This window comes from Pistacia vera, unplaced genomic scaffold, assembly GCF_008641045.1.
Source record: "Pistacia vera cultivar Batoury unplaced genomic scaffold, PisVer_v2 Contig213, whole genome shotgun sequence".
Classification (NCBI taxonomy): domain Eukaryota; kingdom Viridiplantae; phylum Streptophyta; class Magnoliopsida; order Sapindales; family Anacardiaceae; genus Pistacia; species Pistacia vera.
The window spans coordinates 1,095,481-1,116,020 of record NW_022196017.1 but is presented as its reverse complement, the minus strand read 5'-3'; the positions used below and the strand labels follow the sequence as shown (position 1 = coordinate 1,116,020).

General features: G+C 34.1%; 5 protein-coding genes across 7 annotated transcripts; 3 read left to right on the top strand and 2 right to left on the bottom strand.

Moving 5' to 3' along the window:
* Positions 1-918: 918 nt before the first annotated feature.
* On the bottom strand, positions 919-2,325 carry LOC116129713 (protein NUCLEAR FUSION DEFECTIVE 4-like). Its single transcript, XM_031415431.1, has 2 exons — positions 1,237-2,325; positions 919-1,122 (listed from the first exon to the last, which is right to left on the bottom strand). The coding sequence occupies exons 1-2, from the start codon at positions 2,323-2,325 to the stop codon at positions 919-921; spliced, it is 1,293 nt and encodes a 430-aa protein (XP_031271291.1).
* Positions 2,326-8,072: 5,747 nt separating this feature from the next.
* On the top strand, positions 8,073-9,592 carry LOC116129665. 2 transcript variants are annotated; one of them, XM_031415385.1, is made up of 4 exons: positions 8,073-8,255; positions 8,762-8,887; positions 9,012-9,185; positions 9,284-9,592. In XM_031415385.1, the coding sequence occupies exons 1-4, from the start codon at positions 8,178-8,180 to the stop codon at positions 9,380-9,382; spliced, it is 477 nt and encodes a 158-aa protein (XP_031271245.1). In that variant the 5' UTR covers positions 8,073-8,177; the 3' UTR covers positions 9,383-9,592. The 2 variants fall into 2 exon arrangements, with proteins under 2 accessions (XP_031271245.1, XP_031271244.1); XM_031415384.1 differs by having other exon boundaries at positions 9,009-9,185.
* Positions 9,593-10,112: 520 nt separating this feature from the next.
* On the bottom strand, positions 10,113-11,737 carry LOC116129758 (BTB/POZ domain-containing protein At3g56230). Of its 2 annotated transcripts, none has more exons than XM_031415488.1 (3): positions 11,514-11,737; positions 10,740-10,916; positions 10,113-10,652 (listed from the first exon to the last, which is right to left on the bottom strand). In XM_031415488.1, the coding sequence occupies exons 1-3, from the start codon at positions 11,697-11,699 to the stop codon at positions 10,191-10,193; spliced, it is 825 nt and encodes a 274-aa protein (XP_031271348.1). In that variant the 5' UTR covers positions 11,700-11,737; the 3' UTR covers positions 10,113-10,190. The 2 variants fall into 2 exon arrangements, with proteins under 2 accessions (XP_031271348.1, XP_031271349.1); XM_031415489.1 differs by having other exon boundaries at positions 11,519-11,619.
* Positions 11,738-13,741: 2,004 nt separating this feature from the next.
* On the top strand, positions 13,742-17,481 carry LOC116129712 (ribosome biogenesis protein NOP53-like). Its single transcript, XM_031415430.1, has 12 exons — positions 13,742-13,941; positions 14,459-14,637; positions 14,717-14,765; positions 14,854-14,879; positions 15,159-15,239; positions 15,330-15,440; positions 15,599-15,684; positions 15,957-16,076; positions 16,152-16,274; positions 16,784-16,850; positions 16,952-17,028; positions 17,329-17,481. The coding sequence occupies exons 1-12, from the start codon at positions 13,773-13,775 to the stop codon at positions 17,333-17,335; spliced, it is 1,095 nt and encodes a 364-aa protein (XP_031271290.1). The 5' UTR covers positions 13,742-13,772; the 3' UTR covers positions 17,336-17,481.
* Positions 17,482-18,523: 1,042 nt separating this feature from the next.
* Positions 18,524-20,244, top strand: LOC116129761. Its single transcript, XM_031415491.1, has 6 exons — positions 18,524-18,669; positions 18,763-18,826; positions 18,934-19,041; positions 19,147-19,245; positions 19,348-19,473; positions 19,852-20,244. Exons 1-6 carry the CDS (start codon positions 18,640-18,642, stop codon positions 19,995-19,997), a joined length of 573 nt encoding a protein of 190 aa, XP_031271351.1. The 5' UTR covers positions 18,524-18,639; the 3' UTR covers positions 19,998-20,244.
* Positions 20,245-20,540: the final 296 nt, after the last annotated feature.

Below are 20,540 nucleotides of genomic sequence, written 5' to 3'. Positions count from 1 at the left end.
TTAAACTATCGTGTGTTTGGAAATGAGACCTAACCTTTTGATAATAATTTATTGGACCCTCTCATTACGAGCTCAATAAATGTAACCCACACTCGAATCCTCTTAGCCCAAATTAACATACATATATATATATGCTAAACTAAGCTTTACTATGGATTTTCATATTTACACCCAAGAAATTAACGGGTTAAGTTTGATATAAGTAAATTTGACACGACACAAGTGTAGTATGACACAAAACTATTTCAAGACGACCTATTACCAGGTCTAAATTAGTAAATTATATCATATAAGACACTGATTTATAGCTTATATTATCGTATTATTGGACAATTAAACAATGATAAAAGACTTTAATCTTATGTAAACGTGAGTTGTTAATTCTTCATGGATATATAGTTCTCATCATTCTAGTTTAATTTTTTCTTTTTTTACCTTAAATTAACCATTTATTAGCCATGAATCAATTCTAATCTTATGAACTTAAAGAGTAAATTTGAACGTTATTGATAAATATAAGAAAATGTTGATAAATAAAACATATTGGTATATAATTATTGACACATGCATGTTCATACATCTATTACAATCTAACTGACTTAAATAAATGAAGAGACATGTGCTTAGCTACTTGATATTATAAACGCCATAACATTTACATCGATAGACTATGAACGAGAAATTGTTCACTATAATTTCTGTGAATGATTCTTCCGTGTTCGAATATACAAAGAAAAACTTAGAATAGTTCCAATAGAAGAAATAAATCCCCAGATAGTGAAAGTTAAATGATGGCATTTCAAGCGTCCCAAGCATAATTTATGGTCTCCACTGCCATCTCTGTCATAAATGAGAGACGCCAAGTAACCAAAGAGTAAAGTGCCTAAGGGAACATTTGTAGGAATAATATTGGTTTGGTTAATAAGAGAATTGGAGTTGGTGCTCAAGAACTCTGATGTTGAGGATGAGACGATGGCGGTTATGGCTCCAAGACCAGTTGCAATAATGCATGTGCTGATGTATAGACACATCTTGCTGCTGATGATGAGCAAGAAGAATGCCAAAGGCATTGAAGTCATTATCAGCATCGTCAATGCTGGTTTCGAGATTATTGATGTTTCCCTGAAAAACAAATAATATTTTGCTTAAGAATTGGCATCAATTTATGAATATATAGGTTATTTGAAGCTATAGATGTTCAAACCTTGTATACCAAGTGAAAACGAGTGAAAAAACCCTTCCAAAGAAGACAAATGTTGAGGAAGTTGCCAATAGAAATAGAGGTTTATGGTAACCTTGCGATTCTGAGATTATTTCTAAGTTGTTGAGATAAACCATTCCCAGTGTAACCCCACACATATTCATCATGTAAAACAACCAGAAATCCACACTCTTCACTAGCTTTTTCAACCCATTATTCTCATTCCCCACTGCCAGTTTCTCTGTGACAACCGTTTCATGATTTTCAACAGTGATCTTGACTCTTTCATTGGTGTCCTGAGTGTCATATTTTGCTAATGTGATAATATACCTTGCGGCCATCAGCAATGCCACCACAAGTGGTAACATTGCCACCAGCATAAAATTGACCACTCTTAATTTTAATGACATTTGTGTAAAAGGTTGTGCAGTATTTTCAATAAAGGCATATACCCCAGTTGCAATAACAATCACAAACACAAAGGGAAACAATTTTGCTTCTTCATATTCTCCCACATTGATTACACAGTTTAGCAATGCCACGGGTAACCCCACAGTAGCCGGGGCAAGGCAACTCAACAGGAGATAGATCTTGCTAGAATCTTCAGAAACCAATTTTCTCCCTTGAATTCCTTCAACTAAAGAAGTATATATCTTCCCAGTCAACCCCGAATAGCTCGATGCTAGTTCAGTAACTGTGTCTTGCGTATGCTTGAAGTTTTTAGCCGCTAGCAAATCACAGTATGTGTTGATCCAACAAATGCTATTTCCTGCAAGAACATTGAAGAACAAGATTTGCCAGTAAGATAGAGAGGGATGGTTTGTGGATATGGACAAGTACAGCGCACCATATCCAACTGACCCAAACATCAAGCCAATTACTAAGATCATCCATTCAGGAAGATACTTTTTGGCAGCAGTTGGAAAGCATCCAAAGACCTTTCCACTTTCTGAAGCTACAATAAGATTGTTGACTTGCATTTGGGAGATTCCATAATGTCGTTTCATTAGGTTGGAGCATGCTGAGTAAATGAAACGAGTGCCACTCATGGCTTGTAGCAAAGTAATGCCTCCCAAAATGAGCCATGCTAATAAATATTGCTTAAAGCCTAATGGGTTTCCCATGTTTGTTTTGGAAGCTAACTAGATATGGAATATGGTTAAGTTGATGTTAGCTTTATAGCGAGTTGGAAAAGGCAGAAAGTATATATTGCATGAAACACACCAGTTTTTCATTTGTTGAATTTGTTTTGAATAGCTATCAGTTGATCATTTACCAGATATATACAGCTAGAGTATAACTTGTTCCATAAGCTATAGCCTTCGTCAAATTGAAACATTAGGCAGATGCATTGTTGCTTGGGAAAATGGCAACTGTGTTTTGTGATCAGAAATGGTTAACAATCCGTCAGCCATCATCAAGAATATATCATAACAGTTACGGATATTCAGATTTGTTAATGACCACTAAACAATAATCTAAGTCAATTCTAATTTGATCACTTCAATAGTTACAAATCTAGAATATATCCCTTCAGTTTTTTGTTTATATATGATCGATGTTTTGCCCCAATATCTGGGGTGGGTGCTTATTGATCCCAAATGTTTGGGTTAAATGGCGATTGCATTAGCCTTTTATGTATACCTTCTCAGCATGGCACTATTTGCAAACATGTAGTTAAAAAAGGCTCTCTTCTAAAGGAAGCTGTCATGAATTGATTGATTCAAAATGATGATTTTTGTTATGTTATGATTTGGAGGTGGAGGCATCCATTCAATAGTCAATCTACCATTAGATGAAGTTAAAGTATTGCTCAATTGACAAGTTTATGTTAAAATTAAGTTTTGTTATATTACCGCGATGATGATATTTTTCATTTGGACCCTTGGATCATTGATCCAATTAACCTTCGCAACATAATCTAAGGGTGTAGGTGGGGATAATATTACCTGTACTATAGTAGTACTCTTACCATAAGCATCTACGTAATATATGGCTGAAGGTTATGGTTCTATTTCCTTTTCAGTTTTCCTCTTCTTGTTCTCCGTTTTTACCTAGTGCAAACATATATATGCAAGTAACTGGTTGTTGAAAAATTAAAGCCAAGAGCTAGAGCTAGAGCTAACATGCATGTGTAAACACAAGAAGCAATAAGCTTGCATTGAAATTATACAATGTCAATTTAATTACCATCTCTTGCCGGGAATTAGTTAGCCAATCCTTTCATTCAATGTCTTGGAAAATTTTATGTTTTCTGGTGTTCTATTGTGGCCGCATGTATAAGACAAATTAAGCAAAGACCTATTGTTCACAAATTGGAGAAAAGTCTCTTTCCAAATGCTAAAATACCCCACTTTTTCTTCTCTCTTCCAAACAACTAAAGTTAATTGCAGCCAATGGAAGACATCAATTCAAAACGCAACGATCTCTACCTGCCTTTCATATACTATCCAAAAATAAACAAAGAGACACAACAATTTCAAGCACTTATTGAAAACGTCGAATAGATTTATAAGCCTTTTACATGTTAAAACAAGGGACAAGAGGTGGCTAGCTAGTCTCGTTTGATTTGCTCCATATATATTTCTATAATTTTTTTATTTTTTTTTAGTGATTGCATGTTATTGAACAAGAATTTATATTATTTTCAGATAGTTCACAACCGACCCCGTGAACCTAAAATTTGCAACCCTTTTGTCACAATCGGTGGGGTCAAATTCTTGCTCAACCCTCACTAGAACATTTTGGTACAGGTTAAATTTTGGATGCCTCTATATATGTTGCTATATATATCTAAAGAATCATTTGTCTTCTGGGTTACCTCTAAATACATTGCTACGTTTTACATTATAACTATTTACTTTCAAGCTATAGTTAGGTTAATTCACCATAATATTGTTAATATGTTGTAATTGAACACCGAATGTTGCTGATCATATACATAAATACTGCTTGGTGAAAGAATTCAGCGAGAGAAAAGACAAATTGATATAGCTGTCAAGAGAGTGTAAGGTTTATTTGTTTGCATGAGGATAGATGTTCTATGCAGGCAGCAGCTAGCAAAAACATTGGATATAAGAACTCCAAGATTCACGACTAATCAAAAAGGCCTTTTTATTCTACTTCTCTATGTGAGAGAGAACTCGAAAGTGACTTCTCTTTCGATTAACTTCAATAAATTAAAGATCATTATAATTGTAATTTGATTAATATTATATATATTCATGAACTCAATTACTCCACATCTTGTCTTTGTTATTTACTTTATCCTTGTGGATTCTTTAATCTCTCCAACAAGAATTTCTCTCTCACTCTCTTTTTCTCTGATCTCCCACCATGCACAACGAGGGCAGACACTCATCACTGAATAATTACTTTATAGATTTATGCATTTTGTTTCCATTGTCACATTTTCATGTGAATGTACTTTCCCGAAGAACAACTCACGAGAGTCAGTCACAAGAATCCTACACATAAAATCTATGTATATTATGAGAAGAGGGGAAAGAATAATAAAAGCATATAATATATAAAAACTTTTTTTTAAAATTGTTGAACAATTAGAGATGACAAGAGAGAGAGAGTGAAATTTGCAGAACGAGGATAAGTTTCTGATTCGAGTAAATGATAAAGATGGTGCATGAGAGTGTCTTGGCTTTGTCATCTNGCAGACACTCATCACTGAATAATTACTTTATAGATTTATGCATTTTGTTTCCATTGTCACATTTTCATGTGAATGTGCTTTCCCGAAGAGCAACTCACGTGAGTCAGTCACAAGAATCCTACACATAAAATCTATATATACATGTAATCTGAGAAGAGGGAAAAGAATAATAAAAGCATATAATATATAAAAACTTTTTTAAAAAATTGTTGAACAATTAGAGATGACAAAAGAGAGAGTGAAATTTTCAGAACGAGGATAAGTTTCTGATTCGAGTAAATGATAAAGATGGTGCATGAGAGTGTCTTGGCTTTGTCATCTAGTCAAAATATTTCAATTTTCAACTGGTATATAGAATGTCACGAGCAATATTTCTGATTTTAGAAGTACTTTCAATATTTGCATTATTGGGCTCTAAAATATGCTCTTAATAATTATTATTTTGATGCCATTTTTTTGTTTTGTTTTTGTTTTGTGTTTTGTTTTATTTTGTCACATGATATGACATGCATTTACAACAATATACAAGTCGACACCAAAACGTGTACAGATCAGCAGATTAAAACATTACCCAAATCACTTGCCAAATACAATACGAATATATAATAAGCAATATTTAATCAATTAATTATTTATTTATACCATAAACAATTAATATTATAAGAATGAAACCTGCGAATGAGAACAACCAAATGCTGCAAAGAATCTTCTCAATCTCCAACTTTTTTGCAAACAACACAAAACCAATAAGGTTAATTTAAAAGAGTTAATGAAATTTTCAACCCTTCTTTTTCTGGTGAAGAGTTTAATCAGAAGTTCATGCATGCGCACTTTATGATGACTCCATAATTGAAGTGTAAAGAAGAAGACTGGGTTGATTTAACTTGTTTTGACGCAAGCGAATTCTGTGAGACACAGCTCGAAATCGAATAGACCTCCAAAAGTGTGAAGACAAATTGCCTATCTGTTTAATTTGTATCTTTCTTTCCCTTTTCGTTGCATCATCATATACTGATAAGCATCCAATCACGCTCATTCGAAAAAATGTCGAAGTTCAGAGTTTTTTTCAAATTTTGAATTATGCCATTGGACATTACACAAGTTGTTTATATTTGGCGGAGAGTGTAAACACACTCAGTTGTACACTTACCGCTACTGCACAAAAGAAAAAATAACTGTAACTCCACTGCATGCATCATTATTCAAAACGAAACATCAATTCAATAGTTGACTCATACTACGACTAGTACAGTATTCGGAAATTAGTGTAAAATTAATGAAGTCTTAAGACAGTTTTTAGGTATTAAGATTCGACTCTGGAAAATTATTTTCGGATAAACAGGTAGCAAACCCTAGCTAGGGAAAGAAAGACTATAAGGGAAAGCAAGAGACAAGGTTGGAGCAGTGTAAATGTATGGAGAGTATTGTTTTGTTGTAATGATTAAAGTGCACACGTGAATAGGTGGGTACGTGATTTGTCTGTATGGAATGGAGACAATGCTGGAAGCAAGGAGCCAACTCCAAACTTGCATATGAACTGTGAAATACATATGTTGATAACATCTCGTGACACGTTCATGGATCAGAGATCATATATGTAGCTGGCTAGGTAACAAAAGTTTTAATTTCTTCATCTTCTTAATCAGGTTTTGTGATCGAAATATAGCAAATAAGATATGGCCGGATCGAAGCTTTTTCAGAGATAATTAATGAAATCACACATCGTTATATAAAGCGACAGGACCAACAATACCCGATCATTTTCAATGTTTAATGTTCTTAGTACAAAAGAGAGAGTGTGATGAATGGAAAAGGCAGTTCAACTTCGAGGAGACGACAGGTTTGTATGGAAGCCAATAGCCGGGCTTGCATGTGACTTCTTCGGCTATACAAATTGTATTTGATTATATAGAAAACGTCTCTCTCAAAATATAGGTTTTCCTAAGCACATAAAACTTAGTTTAATCAAGTTAAAGCATGATGTAACTGGCTTCTAAACTTGATTTACTCATTTTCCAAGAATTAAGATCATATTAATGGAGTGGTGATGGTGATGAGAAAGGGTAGAAATGGCATGTGTGGAGAGAGAAGACAAAGAGGTGACGGCTGGTGAGAGAAAGGGAGTCTAAAAAAGCCCCCCGTGAGGAGTGTTTGGAGGCATTCTAAGTTCACAACTAAACCTTCTTTTGTTGCTTCTTCCCACCGTCCTTCACTTCTTTCGATGGCCATTATTTTTCACTACCTCTCCATCACGAGCTCATGATTCCCCCATTCCTTCTTCTTAACTAATCTATATATAATGCCCATTTATATATCCTTCATTTCCTTTTTCCCAATATACCCATTTCGATTTTTTATTTTTATTTTTTTTTTCTTTCTTCTCAAAAAGACGAAACCCTTTTTGCAAATCAAACCTATTATAAAATTTGAGAACTCCTATTATTCATAGATATTGTATCTTCAAATTGATATGATTGATTTGATACTTGGCCTAAAGATCAAAACATAGATAGAGTAATAATCTTATATAGAATTCGTATACTTTATTTATGGTAGTTTGGAAGGTAAATAAGGCAAAATTATCTATAATAATTGGATTATAAATTGATTCTCTAGTTATATATAATCAATTGGTGCGATGCAATAAAGTGTTACTTTTGGATGTTCAAATTTATACAATGCCTATATATATGTCTATTTCTAGTACAAGAAATGAGGAATCAATGCTTTTTTTCAATTATATTTCAAGTTTTTATTATTATTATTGAAATGATAAAGGCATGGGGTGGCAAAAGATTTGGGCATTTATTTTTCATTAAAATTTTTGGACTCTCACTTTTATCTTGACCTAATTGTTTTATTTTTTAAGAATATCGATCTGGAGGAATATACTAATATATTAAATTCATTATCATAACATATGGTCCATTTAACAAAAAATTATTTTAATTTACTAATAACCAATCTCATATATATAGGGAGTTTTATTTTATTTGGATGCAAATTGTGCTAAAGTAGAGTATATTAATTATCATCCACCAAATAAATTCCATTATTTCGTATGCATGTTTGGAATTAATATGAGAAGGGGCAATCTGGTAAGTTGAGGAAGAATATAATATTTAATTGTTGTTGAGAAACTGAGGTAGTCATGTGCGAAGGCAACAGGCCGAGGATCATATAGATTTGAGAGCTCATCCCCTCTTTAAACAGCCTCAGACCTTGCTGAGTTGATAGGAAGAAAAAAGAGAGAGAAAAGAGAGAAAGAGTATAAAGAGAAGAGAAAAAGAAAAGAGAGAAAACTACACCATGGTTTCTAGGGAGCACAAGATAGCAGCACTGCATGGGAAGCTGCAACTTCTTCGTTCAATTACTAACTCTCATGCTGTAAATTCTCTGTCTATCTCTGAAGCCTTCAATTTCATTGGCTTTCTTCTTTCAATTCTTCCTCATACCTAATCCATTTAATATATCTATCTCTTCTTCAATTGTATATATAAATCCTTTGCTCTTCTCTTTATTTCTCCATATCGATCCTACCCCTTTTCTTGTCACCTAAATTCTATCTTCATCGTCATCATAAATTTGTTTCCTCGGCCAACTTCCAATATATATCGTTCTTAATTAGCCAAATGGAAACTTATTATTGACTTTAATTAATTAATCCATGCTCAAAAAACTTCATAATAAACAAACTTTTGATTAGTTGCAGGAGGGAAATTTTCTTTTAGGTCTATTAGCTTTCGAATAAATCTATCATTTTCGTGTCTTTTTGGAACATTTATTTACTAATGAATTAATCTATGATTTTGATGAAATGAAAAATGTTCAACCGGGTGGGTTCTGACATATATATATATATATATTGATTCTGTTTGTTCAATTCGTGGCAGCTCAACAAAACATCAATCATAGTAGATGCATCAAAGTACATTGCAGAGCTAAAACAGAAAGTAGAAAGACTCAATCAAGATATAGCAAATGCACAAACTTCAAATGACCAAAACCCTTTGCCTATTGTATGCTCCATCTATTTTTCTACTTCATAAAGTCAATCAATTTATTAATCATCTACTGTTCTTTTTCTTGGCAACAACTATGCTAGTAATCGATGTAAGTTCTGTGTCTATGTGTTCACAGCAGGTTACTGTAGAAAACCTAGAAAAGGGTATTCTTATAAATGTGCTTTCGAAGAAAAGTTGCCAAGGCCTACTTGTGTTCATATTAGAAGCCTTTGAAGAACTGGGTCTTAATGTGCTGGACGCTAGGGTTTCTTGTACAGACACATTTAGCTTACAAGCAGTTGGCGGAGAATTAGTAAGAATTAAAACAACCTCTTAATTTAATTATTTCATGAAGAATCAATGTATACGTCTCTCCATGTATTGATACGATCATGTTTTTACTCGTTGCAGGATGAAGAAAATGGTGAAAGCATTGACGCTCAAGGGGTGAAACAAGCCTTATTGAAAGCCATTAGAAACTGGAGTAGAAATGCTGATCAACAAGAGTAATCAATAACATAAGTGTTCTTATATATATTTATATAAAATATAGCTCTCCACTTTCTTTTAATTTGTGTTTTAGCAAGGCCAAGGCTGGCAATGTTGTTGTTAACCAAGAAATTCATCTTTAATTTTGAGTTTAAGTCCAAAGTGAATGAAGATCGCAAATCTAAATTAAATTCATAATTGTCTTACGTTACAAGTACAAGCAGTACTCATTCATGCAATGCAAACAGTTAAAGAAGATTTCACATAGTTTATATATATTTTCATTAAAATTAAGAAGATTTCATGTGCTTGTTCTTGGAGGTTAAATATGAATCTGTGGAATGGGGTTCACGTGTCAAAATGAAAAAAAAAAAAGTTACTGTATAATAAGGAAGAGATTAAACTTTACCGGATCTTCTAGTTCATATTACTGATTATCAATCTCCCAATTAACTTTGAATATTCAATGTAAAGACAAAATTAACTTTTGATTTCCCTTTGATTTAGATCAAATCAGAAGATAAAAAATAATATCATTAATAGAGATTAGGTAATCTTTTTGTCACGAGTAGTGAAGTTGGGAAGCAATTCCAGGAAACATGGAATGATATGTAGATTTCACTGTCTAATTAGGACCCATTTAAACAATAAATTATACATAATTAATATCACGGATCTCGCAATAAACTGCACAAACTCTTGTATTAAATCTTTAATTAATAACATCAGGTGAATTTGATGTCAGAGCTCTAATTAATTACAATCTTATTATAAGAATAAAAAAAAATATTTATTTCATTGATCAATCATATAAGATATCCAATCATAATTAAGCATTGATTCTCCTGGTTTTAGCATCCAAAAGAAAAGCCCTTGTGATTTGTACACTTAAATGAGCATTTTTGGGAGCAAAAGCTTCATATTTAGGTGAGAAAACAATGTCCTCCATGTTTCTGACAATGAAGTTCAAGGCAGTCTCCTTCAAAGTTTTATTAGAACAAACGTCTGAGATTTCAAGAACATCAAGGACATTTGACGAGTTCAAGGAAGCAAGCATATGCCGCTCACAAAACTCCTGCAAGTATGGAATCTCATACTTGTCAGCTGCAAGAAACAATGAATAAACATGCTTCTCCATTTTGTCTGTAGCCAAGCTCCCACTGTAGAGGAAATCAAGAAGAGATTCAAGTTCCTCGTGGTTCAACTCTGGGAGCGTAATGGTGTCATCACTTGGTGGAGCCTTGCATCCATCTGAATCTAGCATGTTTTTGAAGATTTCTGATCTTGCCGCCTGCATATATAACGCATAAATTCACAAAAAAAATAAGAAAAGGTCCACAAGATAGAAGAAAGGGCAGGAAAATTAATAGAGAGTTACCAGTAAAGCTCTATGTGCAGGAAGCGGAGGTCCATTATTGCCAGGCTTGATTTGTATATCGGTGTGAATTTGTTCTCTGAATGCAGTAACAAACCCACTAAGAAAATTTAATTTCTTGTTCAGCTCCACTTCTACTTCTTTCATGCTGTTCACCATTTTTAGAAGGTTTGCTAGTGGCTAAGAGCATTAATACAACAAGAAATAGATCATGATTTATGATCATGTTCAAAGAAAGACATAATTAATAGTCGACATATATTTTATGGCTGCAAGATATAACCTGGCAAAGAATTTTTATACTTTTATTAATCATCCCAGCTAATTTTAAGATTATGAACCCAAAATTAAGCATTGGATTGTGAAATTCAACAATAATATGCTTAAATGAATGTTTTCTAACTTGCTCATCCAAAATTAGTATTAAAAACTACCATATTGGTTAGGCATAGACCCCAATAGAACCCACTAGTTGGGCCAAAAGTTTTAGGATCATTTAGTATCTTTTTAGCCCAATTTAAGCATGGATTGGGCTTTAACTTAAATTGCCACTTCTATTTCAATAGTTATCATATATATTCTTCTTCATTTAAGGTAAAATAGGGGCAATATTTTCAACTGATTTAAAATTTAGATTATTTTGTTTGATCTCTAGACTGTCATAACCTTTATATTCATGGGCTAAAAGATAGCAAGCTTCCTAAATCATAAAACTAAACAATCAAACTTGCCAAAGCAACAAACGCAATTGTAAAATAACATGAAAACAGAGCTTGCCTTACAAGAATTTGATGAAGAAAACACAGAATTACTGGATTTATCAGCAGCTGCTTTATTATGATCACCTTCAATCTTGTTCATCAATGTGATTACACTTTTAGCTCCCTCAAAACAAGCTCCACATATGGTGTTCCTCGGAGGCCTTAACATAAATGGCATGGAGCTGCAAATAGAGCAATCCATATCTACACAAAACTATGAACAAGAAGAAGGAGAAGGAGAAGGAGAAGAAGTTGTTTGTTGTTCTGAAGAACTCGATATAAGAACCTCCTGACATTTGCCTTGATTGTTAATAATACTTTAGGTTTGTTAAACCTTGTTATTAGTTGAACCAATTTTTTAATCAAGTTAACAAAAGAGCCATAATGATTGAGGTGGGCATATTTTATTTTAAAGGAAATGACTAAACCATCCTTTAATCATGTGGACTTTGAGGTGATAGTGTATAGAAAGATGAGGATTAGATTGTGAAAGAGGTAAAAGAAAGTTGGGGGAAGTTGGTGACCATGTCTAATGGAGTAAGTTATACAGAAAGAAAGATAATAAACAAAGGGGTTTGTTTAGAGAAGAATCAGAAAGTTAGGAAGCAGAAAAGGACTTTCCAACCTCACAAACAGCAAATATGTTCATGGCAACCCACCTCTTTGTGTTGACCACTCTCTTTTGTCTCTATATAATTTCTTAAGCCAGCCTGGTAGCTAGCCCACATCATCATCTATGATAACCATCCCTTGATCATCAACATATATGGAATTTGTTTGATCATGATCTATCACATACTCAGAATATAAATTATTATTCAAGCCATCAATTTTTGGGTTTGTTAAACAAGCATGAACGGGTAAGGTTTCCAGACTTTGGTGGCCCGAGCCAACAGCAAATAATAGAACCGTGTAAAATGACTTATATTCAAAGAGAAATGAAAATAGCCCACGGATTGATGGTGAAATCTACTTGTTTCCTTGTACCTGCTCCTCAATATGTGCAGTAAAGAACAATTCTTTACCATCTCCGAGGTTAAATACCATTGGCTCGAAGGTTTCGATTTTCATATTTTAATTCATATTACAATCTTATAACATGGAGTGACATATAATATAAGAAAGCTTATCTGAAAAGTACATTAAAATATGTTAAACTACTACATTTATCATCATTATCATAATTTACTAGCTATACTATAGTAGCTAGTTTACATTATCATCATGAAAAACTGATGCTTTAATTAGAGGCATCCCAATCAGGCCCCAGGGTGGTGAATCTTTGCGGAACTATCAGCATTCTGTTCCTGTTTGGTTCCACTCTTTTCATAATAATGATAAGCTGCAGCACCCGAAAGCACAGCCAATGTTATTGCTTGTGCATGCATCCTGGCATGAATAAGCCTCAGGCTTGGCTTCAGAGGAGTCCTTTTACGTGTATAAGCCAGTGATGCCCCAATAGCCGTTGCCCATATTCCTCCTGCAAAACATTCGCATCATCATAAATTAATCTAATAACTAACTATCGAGTCATTCTCTAATATAGACGCTCTCATAAATACAGAATAGTCTCTACTTACCAATGCTGGTGAGCTTGTGATCAGAAACCCAGGACTGAACAGCCTCCATCTTCTTCTAGCTGAGTGCTCTTTTTTTTTTCTTCTTTTTCTTGTACCAAATACTTGAAAACTGGATTGAGTGAGTAAGGAAGAAGCAAGAGACTTTGGTATTTATAGATCAAGGAATGATGTTGAGAGGTGTAACTTTTTACGGCCCCTGGATTTAGTTTTCACTTTTCTTGGAACACCGAAACTTACTTTAAACTAGAGGCTCCACTTTCCCCGGTTTTGTTTTTGCCTGCTACATGTTTCAGACCCTACCGCCCACATGCTGTCTCTCTCTCAGCCATTGGATTTTATCCTCCAGGATTGTAATCCAGGAGCCCTGGATGCATTAGGAATTGTTATAATAAAAATTATTTATCTTTAAATTCTGCAGATTGTCGGGGAATTATTAAATTAATAAATTTGTTTAAGTGAGAGCTATGAACTATGGTGACGGGTGTCCACTTTTCGGAAGTTTTCTATTAAACCTGGGTTTAGAGTAATTTGTGGTGTATCTAGAAGGTTGGGGCTCAGCCCAACTCAGCCCAGCAAAAAGGAGCCCGACCCGGCCCAATTAAAAGGTCGAGAATCATAGAATGATATAAAAGCTGCTTCTTCTTCTTCACCGTTTGGCCTCTTTTAGTGCGCAGACAAGGAGAAGAAGAGTGGAGATGGGGAAGAAAGCTAAAGGGTCGAGAAAGGGAAAGAAAGCATGGAGGGCAAACATAAGCACAGAGGACATAGAAGATTACTTTGAGAAATCAACTAAAGATGCGCTCTCTGGTGGTTCTCTCTCTCAGCTTCCTAACGAATCACTTTTCTTTGTTGACAAGTCCAAAGGTTAGCTCTGCTTTAACCTTAACCTTTTAACTCAATATGGGTTGTTTTATTTTTTTTTTCATTTCTTTATGAGCTGAGTAACAAACTATTGAAAATTTAAGCGAAAGCAATATTATAAGGTTGAGAACTCATGCGTGTTTTTATAAGCTTTCAGAGAATTAAGGGTTTTGCTTGTGAAAAACAAGTAATTTAGATGTTAATTTGTATGTTTTTTCTCTCTTTCGTTTGTTTCTGTCTTTATTTATCTTAACTTTGAATTTGTTTTTTTTTTTTTTTAAATTATGCTTAGTATTAATATAAGTTAACATAATTGGAAGAAGCTGAAAATTTAAGTGGAAAGCTATACTCTAGTTGTTGATGGTGATAAGATGAAAGCTTATGAGTATTGCTATTAGGTTTCAGAATGTAAAGATTTTGCTTATGAAACCAGTGAACTTTTGCTTGTGAGAATCATTGCTCTAGGTTTATTGGTTTTGTTATTTTTGTGACTTGAATTTCTCGGTTTTTTTCATGCCAGATCTTTCTGTGAAGAGGAAGATTGAGAAACATAGGGAGAAGGTGCTGCGATGTGATAGTGTACTGCAAAAGAATCCCTTTGTTCAAGCATTGCCATCATCCAAGTCAAAGCAGAAGAAATCGAAGAAAAAAGATAAAGGCATTGCAAAAGAAAAACTTTTGACTCAAGATATTCCCAAGGTCAGCAATTATACGAGTAATATCAATATGTTTCTATATTGGATGAAACTGATTATGCGTTTCAATTTATTTTCTCTAGGGTGATGGTAGCAGTGATTCTGGCATGGCTGACATTTGGTCAAATGAAGGTATTTTGCACAACCATCAGTTTTAGCATTTTCAGGGGTTTTATTTTTAGATTATGTGTTTGAGACACTTCTTATGAAAATTTTGCAGGTGAAGGTGACAATAAATCGAAAAAGGTAAACTATTGTTACTACTATTTAAATGCAATTGTGAAATGCCTTTTTGCTGCCATAATTGCTTTTGAGCATCTATTCTACATGTGACACTGTAGATATCATTTTTGTTTTTTTTCTTTAATTTCATTGTGTTTTATCTCATTGGTATATAACATGAAATCCATGATGTCATTAAGTCATTCTGAATCATAGAGGCAATGTTTGAATGTACTTTTAAGATGATGGGCATTTATATTTAGCTTTGTGATGGTTGTTAGTTGACAGTAGAGCCATTGACAGGTCTCTAAACCTTCGGTTATTCCAGCAGTAGAAGTTGAACCTGCAGGGTGCTCATTCAATCCCTCATTTGAAAGTCATCAGGTAAATTCAATGTTTGTTTGATGCTTTCTTATTTGCTGGCTCATATAGTTTCCAGAAAGTAACCTGTTCATCTCGTTTATCTCAATCCAGGAATCATTGGCTGTAGCTGTTGCTGAAGAAATGCAGAAAATCTATCAAAATGAATTGGGTCCTAAACCAGTTCCTATAACTGTTCCAGGAAAAGTGATTGATGAAGAAGATGTGAGTTGCTTTTGTTTCTTGCACTTATCATTTATTTAAGAACTCTGTGGTGTGAGTATTGTGATTGTATGATGTCCCCTAAAAATTGTGAAGTACTTCAATCTGCATTTTTAATTATATGCCTTAACCAGAGCCTTACAAAAAATTATTACTTTTAGAGATACTTTCTTGAGGTGGATAATGGCAGTGATGATGAAAATGTGGAGAATTTGAGCGAAAATGAAGAAACTGAACTTGAGAACAGGTTAGCTTTTTATGTTTTACTGGCTATTTTAGTTGTTAATGATTCTGTTAAATTTGATGTTTGACAATGAAGAATTCTTCTGCAATGACACGTTGCTTGTATAATAGTTTTGCAACTTTTCTTAAATGTCATTGCTTTTCTGTCCCTTATCAAACATGGGATGGGATGTTCTTTGCATACTTGTCATCACTTTTACTTCCAATAAAATTAAAGTGGCTTGAATGAACATAAAAAATACCTCGGGGTCATCCAGTGTCAATGCTATGTTGCAGATCTAAAAAAACAAAGCCAGTGACTCGAGTGGAGTTGAATAAGAGAGTTAAACGTAAAGAACTGGAGAGAAAAGAATCTGCGTCGAAAAAGGTGGAGGGACTTTCCAAACAAATTGACAGGTAATATACTTTTGTTCTTCTACTACGACTTGTAATAATCACATCTTAACTAATTCTTTCTTCTTATGGTTGCAGCTTGGATGATATTATTCAAGAAATAGCCAAAGAGGACGAGGAGAAGCAGAAAAGACATCTGCGCCGAGTTGTAGCTAAGCAAGAAAGATTAAAGGCTTGTCCACCACGCTTGGGAAAGCACAAGTATGCTGTTTTCCTTTCCTCTTAAAAAAATTTGACATATTTTTAGTTTTGTTATTCCTTTTTGGTTTCCTGCTTATTAAGTGCATAAATAGAAGCAAATGTTGAAGTAACAAAGTGAATTTTGATTGGTAGAATCATCTTCTGGGTAATGTTTTCTCCATGATTTTAGTATGTTTCCATTCCCAAGTGGATCACCAAAGTAAAACATGAAACTAAGAACTTTTCAATATCTAAAACAGCATTTTTTGGATCCTTTTATTTCACTCCAACTAGTTTGAGGCGTATAACTAGTTTAAATTAAGGCATCTTAAGTTGTATAACTTTAAGCAAAACTGAAGCTGGACGGAGATTGAGGTCATCCAACTGATTAGAAGCTGAAGGTTTTCCCAATATTTTGAAAAATGTCATAAATATTTTTAGAATTGTGGTTTTCCAGTTGTATGTATTTGCAAAACTTTGTGATAGTACTTTCAGCACAATTGATATATTAACGAACAATTTTATTACAGATTTGAGCCAGCTCCTACTCAAGTCTTATTATCTGAAGAAATCACTGGCTCCCTTAGAAAACTAAAGGTATGCTGAGTTTTCATTCTTGTTGATTATCCTTTAAGTTACATGTTATTGTGCAAACCCTGAAAAATGAAACTTTACTTCTTCTTTTTTATTACATGAAGGGTTGTTGCACCCTTGTAAAGGATCGCTACAAAAGTCTGGAGAAAAGAGGATTAGTTGTGCCACTCAAGAGCAAAAGGTCAGTCAAAACTCGCTGTTCTTTATTGTTTCACTTAATAGTGTTGCATATTGAGTAGCTTTGATACAAGTATGTCTTTTAGAAACCCAAATAGAAGTTTTGGTGGGTGATTTCGTTTTCTGAGTAAAACTTAACTCATCCATTGTGCCATGACCTGTAACTGGAAAGCTATAAATTTTAGGACTAATATTTTATCATATGGATGTAACATTGTCCATGTAGCATCATCGTCGCATTTACATTTTGAGAGATTATGTTATCGCAACAATCATAACAACACGTCTTTGTGTACATGGACAGGAAATAGATGGTTGTTTCACTTATGAAGTCCTATGAGGGACAGTGTTATTTTTCCAGATGGCATACCAGGCAACAGCATAAGATCCATTTTCAGAAGTTCTGTTCTCTATTTTTGTTATAGTTTTCTGTATAATTTGGTTCTTGTCAAATTAAAGTGGCATTTATTAGAATGAAGCTAGTCTTTCTTAACCCAGTTTTGAATTACAGAAGGTGAAAGAGTTGTTTGTATCAGCTAGTTCACCATCTCCTTGGAATTCTCCCACCATTAGCACTTCAATATGGTGTTTAATAGGTTATAACTCCTATATTTGTTATGATAATTCTACATTTCTAAGTATTAATCAGCCAATTAAAGATTTAATTTCTTTTTCAACATAATATAGTCCAATGTTTTTAATCCCGGACTGCCCCTTGAACCGTTCAAGGGGCCGGTTTTCCGGTCTACCAGTGATCCAGTCAGTTTGAAAGTTAACAGAAATACCCTGAGAAATCTCCATCGGTTCCTGCAGGTTTGAAATTTGGCAAACACACTCCCGCGATCTATACGAAAAAACCCGGCAAACACACTCCCGTGATCTATACGAAAAAACCCTAGCCGTTGCAAACCAAAGACTTGATCTCAAGTCTGAGCGGCTGTTAACATACAACAAAACCAAACAAAAAATCAGTACCAAATTCCCTAGTAAACATCTAATTCAATGGCTCATAAAAGAAAGAGAAAAAGGTCAAGTCTAAAACCAGTCACCAAATTCCTGGATTCTCTCACATTTCAGTTTCCAACATTTTCTCGTCAAACCAGCCCCAACAGTCCGGTTCAATATAAGACCCGATAATTGTCTAAACATCGCTTTGGACCAATAACGGACAGGCAAAATAACACCAAACTGCTGGACTGATCGACCTGGGACTTAAATCCATTCTCTTATTATCTTATTAATTTGTCATATAAATAATAGTACTTACAATTGAATATATTATTTCCACTCTTTTCATAATAAACTGTTAAATACTAATACAAAACTTTTAATTTAAACTTAATATGAAACATATTTTTGGATAATTTCACAAGTCAACAACTAATCTATTAGATTTGAGAGCAGCTTTATTTATTTATTTATTTTTAAATTAAATTATAGCTTAGGTTATGAATCAGAAAATATATACGTAAATTGAATTAAACAGTCAGATTGTCTCCTTCCACAGTCTCAACTCTCAAACACTGTGAAACGCGTTAACTGAGTTGAAGCTCTATTGACAAAAAACTCTCAGAGAGAGAAAGCTTTAATAGAGTTTGTTTTGGAAGATAACACCATGCGCATGTTTGCATCCCAACTCAGCACTGTAGTTTCTTTCCCTCTAACTCTTACTCTGCTTCACTTATTATTATCTTCCAATTCTTCATTTTAAATTATTGTTTTGTGAAATTTTGTGCAGTACCTGTGTAGACGAAGAGCTGGGCATGTTCAATCCCGTAACTTCTCATCCCAGAATGCGAAAGGTGGATTTTTTACTTTTGTGTTTTTCTGGGTAATAATTTGATTCGGTAATGCACTGTTTGGTTGCAGAGAAATTAAAATTTTTCTTTTTAACTTGATTGACTTGTAGATGAGCTCGCTATTGAACAAGAAGCTGAAAGAAAGATAGGGTGGTTATTGAAATTGATCTTTGCTGGGACTGCAACTGCTGTTGGTTATCAGTTCTTTCCTTACATGGGTATGAGAATTGATTTTCTTGAATCGATTTTCGATTAGTTTATGTTATTGAAAGTTGCTTCCTTTGAAGGGTTCTTAACTTAATCTTATGATTTGCTAAAATTAGGAGATAATTTGATGCAACAGTCTGTGTCACTTTTGAAAGTCAAGGATCCCTTGTTTAAAAGAATGGGAGCTTCTAGATTAGCCCGTTTTGCAATAGATGGTAAAGATTTGGTCTTTCTTCTTTAATGGCATTATTGTTAAGATTGGAGACTGTTTAAGGACTGCATCTGATATTGTAATTTTGGTTTGTTATTGATCACAGATGAGAGGAGGATGAAAATAGTGGAGATTCGTGGAGAGCAGGAGCTTGTAAATATGTTGGGGGATGCTAGAGACGATCGTACACGGAAAGAAGCACTGAAGGCTCTTGCTGCCCTTTCTGGCTCAGGTTAGTTATGTTTACATTCAGATGGTCATATGAGTTTAATCTTATGGATATAAAAGTTTGTAGTTTGTTTGTTTTTTCCAGAATATGTTAGTACTTTGTGACTAAGGCAATCACACTGATAAATTTATTTATAACTCTTCCAATATGTTGAATCTATCAAACAATAGTTGAGAGGCAAACTTGGGTAGGGTAAGTGAACCATGAGTAATCTCACCTGTGTGAAGCTATATCCTTCCTTGAAGTGGGCAAATTGAATGTGGAGATCCATGAGATATTACAATTATAGAGTGCATTAAACCTTGTGTGTTTGAAATGTGGAGTAAAATAAGTGATGCCTATTATTACATATATTTGTTTTCCCATTGTCCTGTTACACAGATGAAGCAGTTGGAGCTTTACACCGTGCTGGGGCAATATCAGCTATAAAGTCCACTCCACAATCCTTTGAGGATGCTGAAATCGAGAAATATAAGTCAAGCCTACTCAAGAGATTCCAAGATCTGAGATATGATATACCATCCTGAGATTTTGTTATGATAAAACTAGCTTGTTCAACTTTAAACATGAGACACAGTTTTGTGAGAAAGCAATCCCCAAATTTGGAAGAGATATCTGTTTTACCAGGGAAAATTAAAGTGCCTCGTATCTTCTTGTTCACTCTAATAAAATGAGTTGAAAACTTATCCTTCATGCAATTGTTTTTGTCTCTCATATGCAACAATATTTTCTGTTTGCTTATTTTGTGTAACTGGTGGTAAATCATAAGAGTCTATATGCCGATGACTCTGATTAGTATTGAAAAAACGTGTTTCTCTGCTCTAAAGTTGACAATATAGTGTATTAAATTACTGTGGCTAGGCAACACTTGCACCGTTGATGGCTTTGCTCTTGGTCTTGGTAATTCGTTTGGCTGCGAGGCAGACTCATGCCATGCGTATATATATGTACTGGTGTGGGTATGGATTGTCTTGAGTGGATGGTGGAATTGTTTAACAAACGTGCTCTGATGTTGAATTTCTTTAGTGGATCATATGAATTACCCTAAACAAACCTTTGACTTTTCCCCA

Excerpts from the sequence above, each read along its gene's own strand:
- LOC116129712 (XM_031415430.1), top strand. The coding sequence starts at position 13,773 with ATGGGGAAGAAAGCTAAAGGGTCGAGAAAGGGAAAGAAAGCATGGAGG. Across the intron at positions 15,441-15,598 it reads AAGTGATTGATGAAGAAGAT|AGATACTTTCTTGAGGTGGA; the intron begins GTGAGTTGCTTT and ends TATTACTTTTAG. Across the intron at positions 16,275-16,783 it reads CCACGCTTGGGAAAGCACAA|ATTTGAGCCAGCTCCTACTC; the intron begins GTATGCTGTTTT and ends ATTTTATTACAG.
- LOC116129665 (XM_031415384.1), top strand. The coding sequence starts at position 8,178 with ATGGTTTCTAGGGAGCACAAGATAGCAGCACTGCATGGGAAGCTGCAA. Across the intron at positions 8,888-9,008 it reads ACCAAAACCCTTTGCCTATT|CAGGTTACTGTAGAAAACCT; the intron begins GTATGCTCCATC and ends ATGTGTTCACAG. Across the intron at positions 9,186-9,283 it reads AAGCAGTTGGCGGAGAATTA|GATGAAGAAAATGGTGAAAG; the intron begins GTAAGAATTAAA and ends TACTCGTTGCAG.
- LOC116129713 (XM_031415431.1), bottom strand. The coding sequence starts at position 2,325 with ATGGGAAACCCATTAGGCTTTAAGCAATATTTATTAGCATGGCTCATT. Across the intron at positions 1,123-1,236 it reads CATTTGTCTTCTTTGGAAGG|GGAAACATCAATAATCTCGA; the intron begins GTTTTTTCACTC and ends TTTGTTTTTCAG.
- LOC116129761 (XM_031415491.1), top strand. The coding sequence starts at position 18,640 with ATGCGCATGTTTGCATCCCAACTCAGCACT. Across the intron at positions 18,670-18,762 it reads TTGCATCCCAACTCAGCACT|TACCTGTGTAGACGAAGAGC; the intron begins GTAGTTTCTTTC and ends AATTTTGTGCAG. Across the intron at positions 18,827-18,933 it reads CTCATCCCAGAATGCGAAAG|ATGAGCTCGCTATTGAACAA; the intron begins GTGGATTTTTTA and ends ATTGACTTGTAG.
- LOC116129758 (XM_031415488.1), bottom strand. The coding sequence starts at position 11,699 with ATGGATTGCTCTATTTGCAGCTCCATGCCATTTATGTTAAGGCCTCCG. Across the intron at positions 10,917-11,513 it reads CTTCATCAAATTCTTGTAAG|CCACTAGCAAACCTTCTAAA; the intron begins GCAAGCTCTGTT and ends TAATGCTCTTAG. Across the intron at positions 10,653-10,739 it reads CTGCACATAGAGCTTTACTG|GCGGCAAGATCAGAAATCTT; the intron begins GTAACTCTCTAT and ends TTATATATGCAG.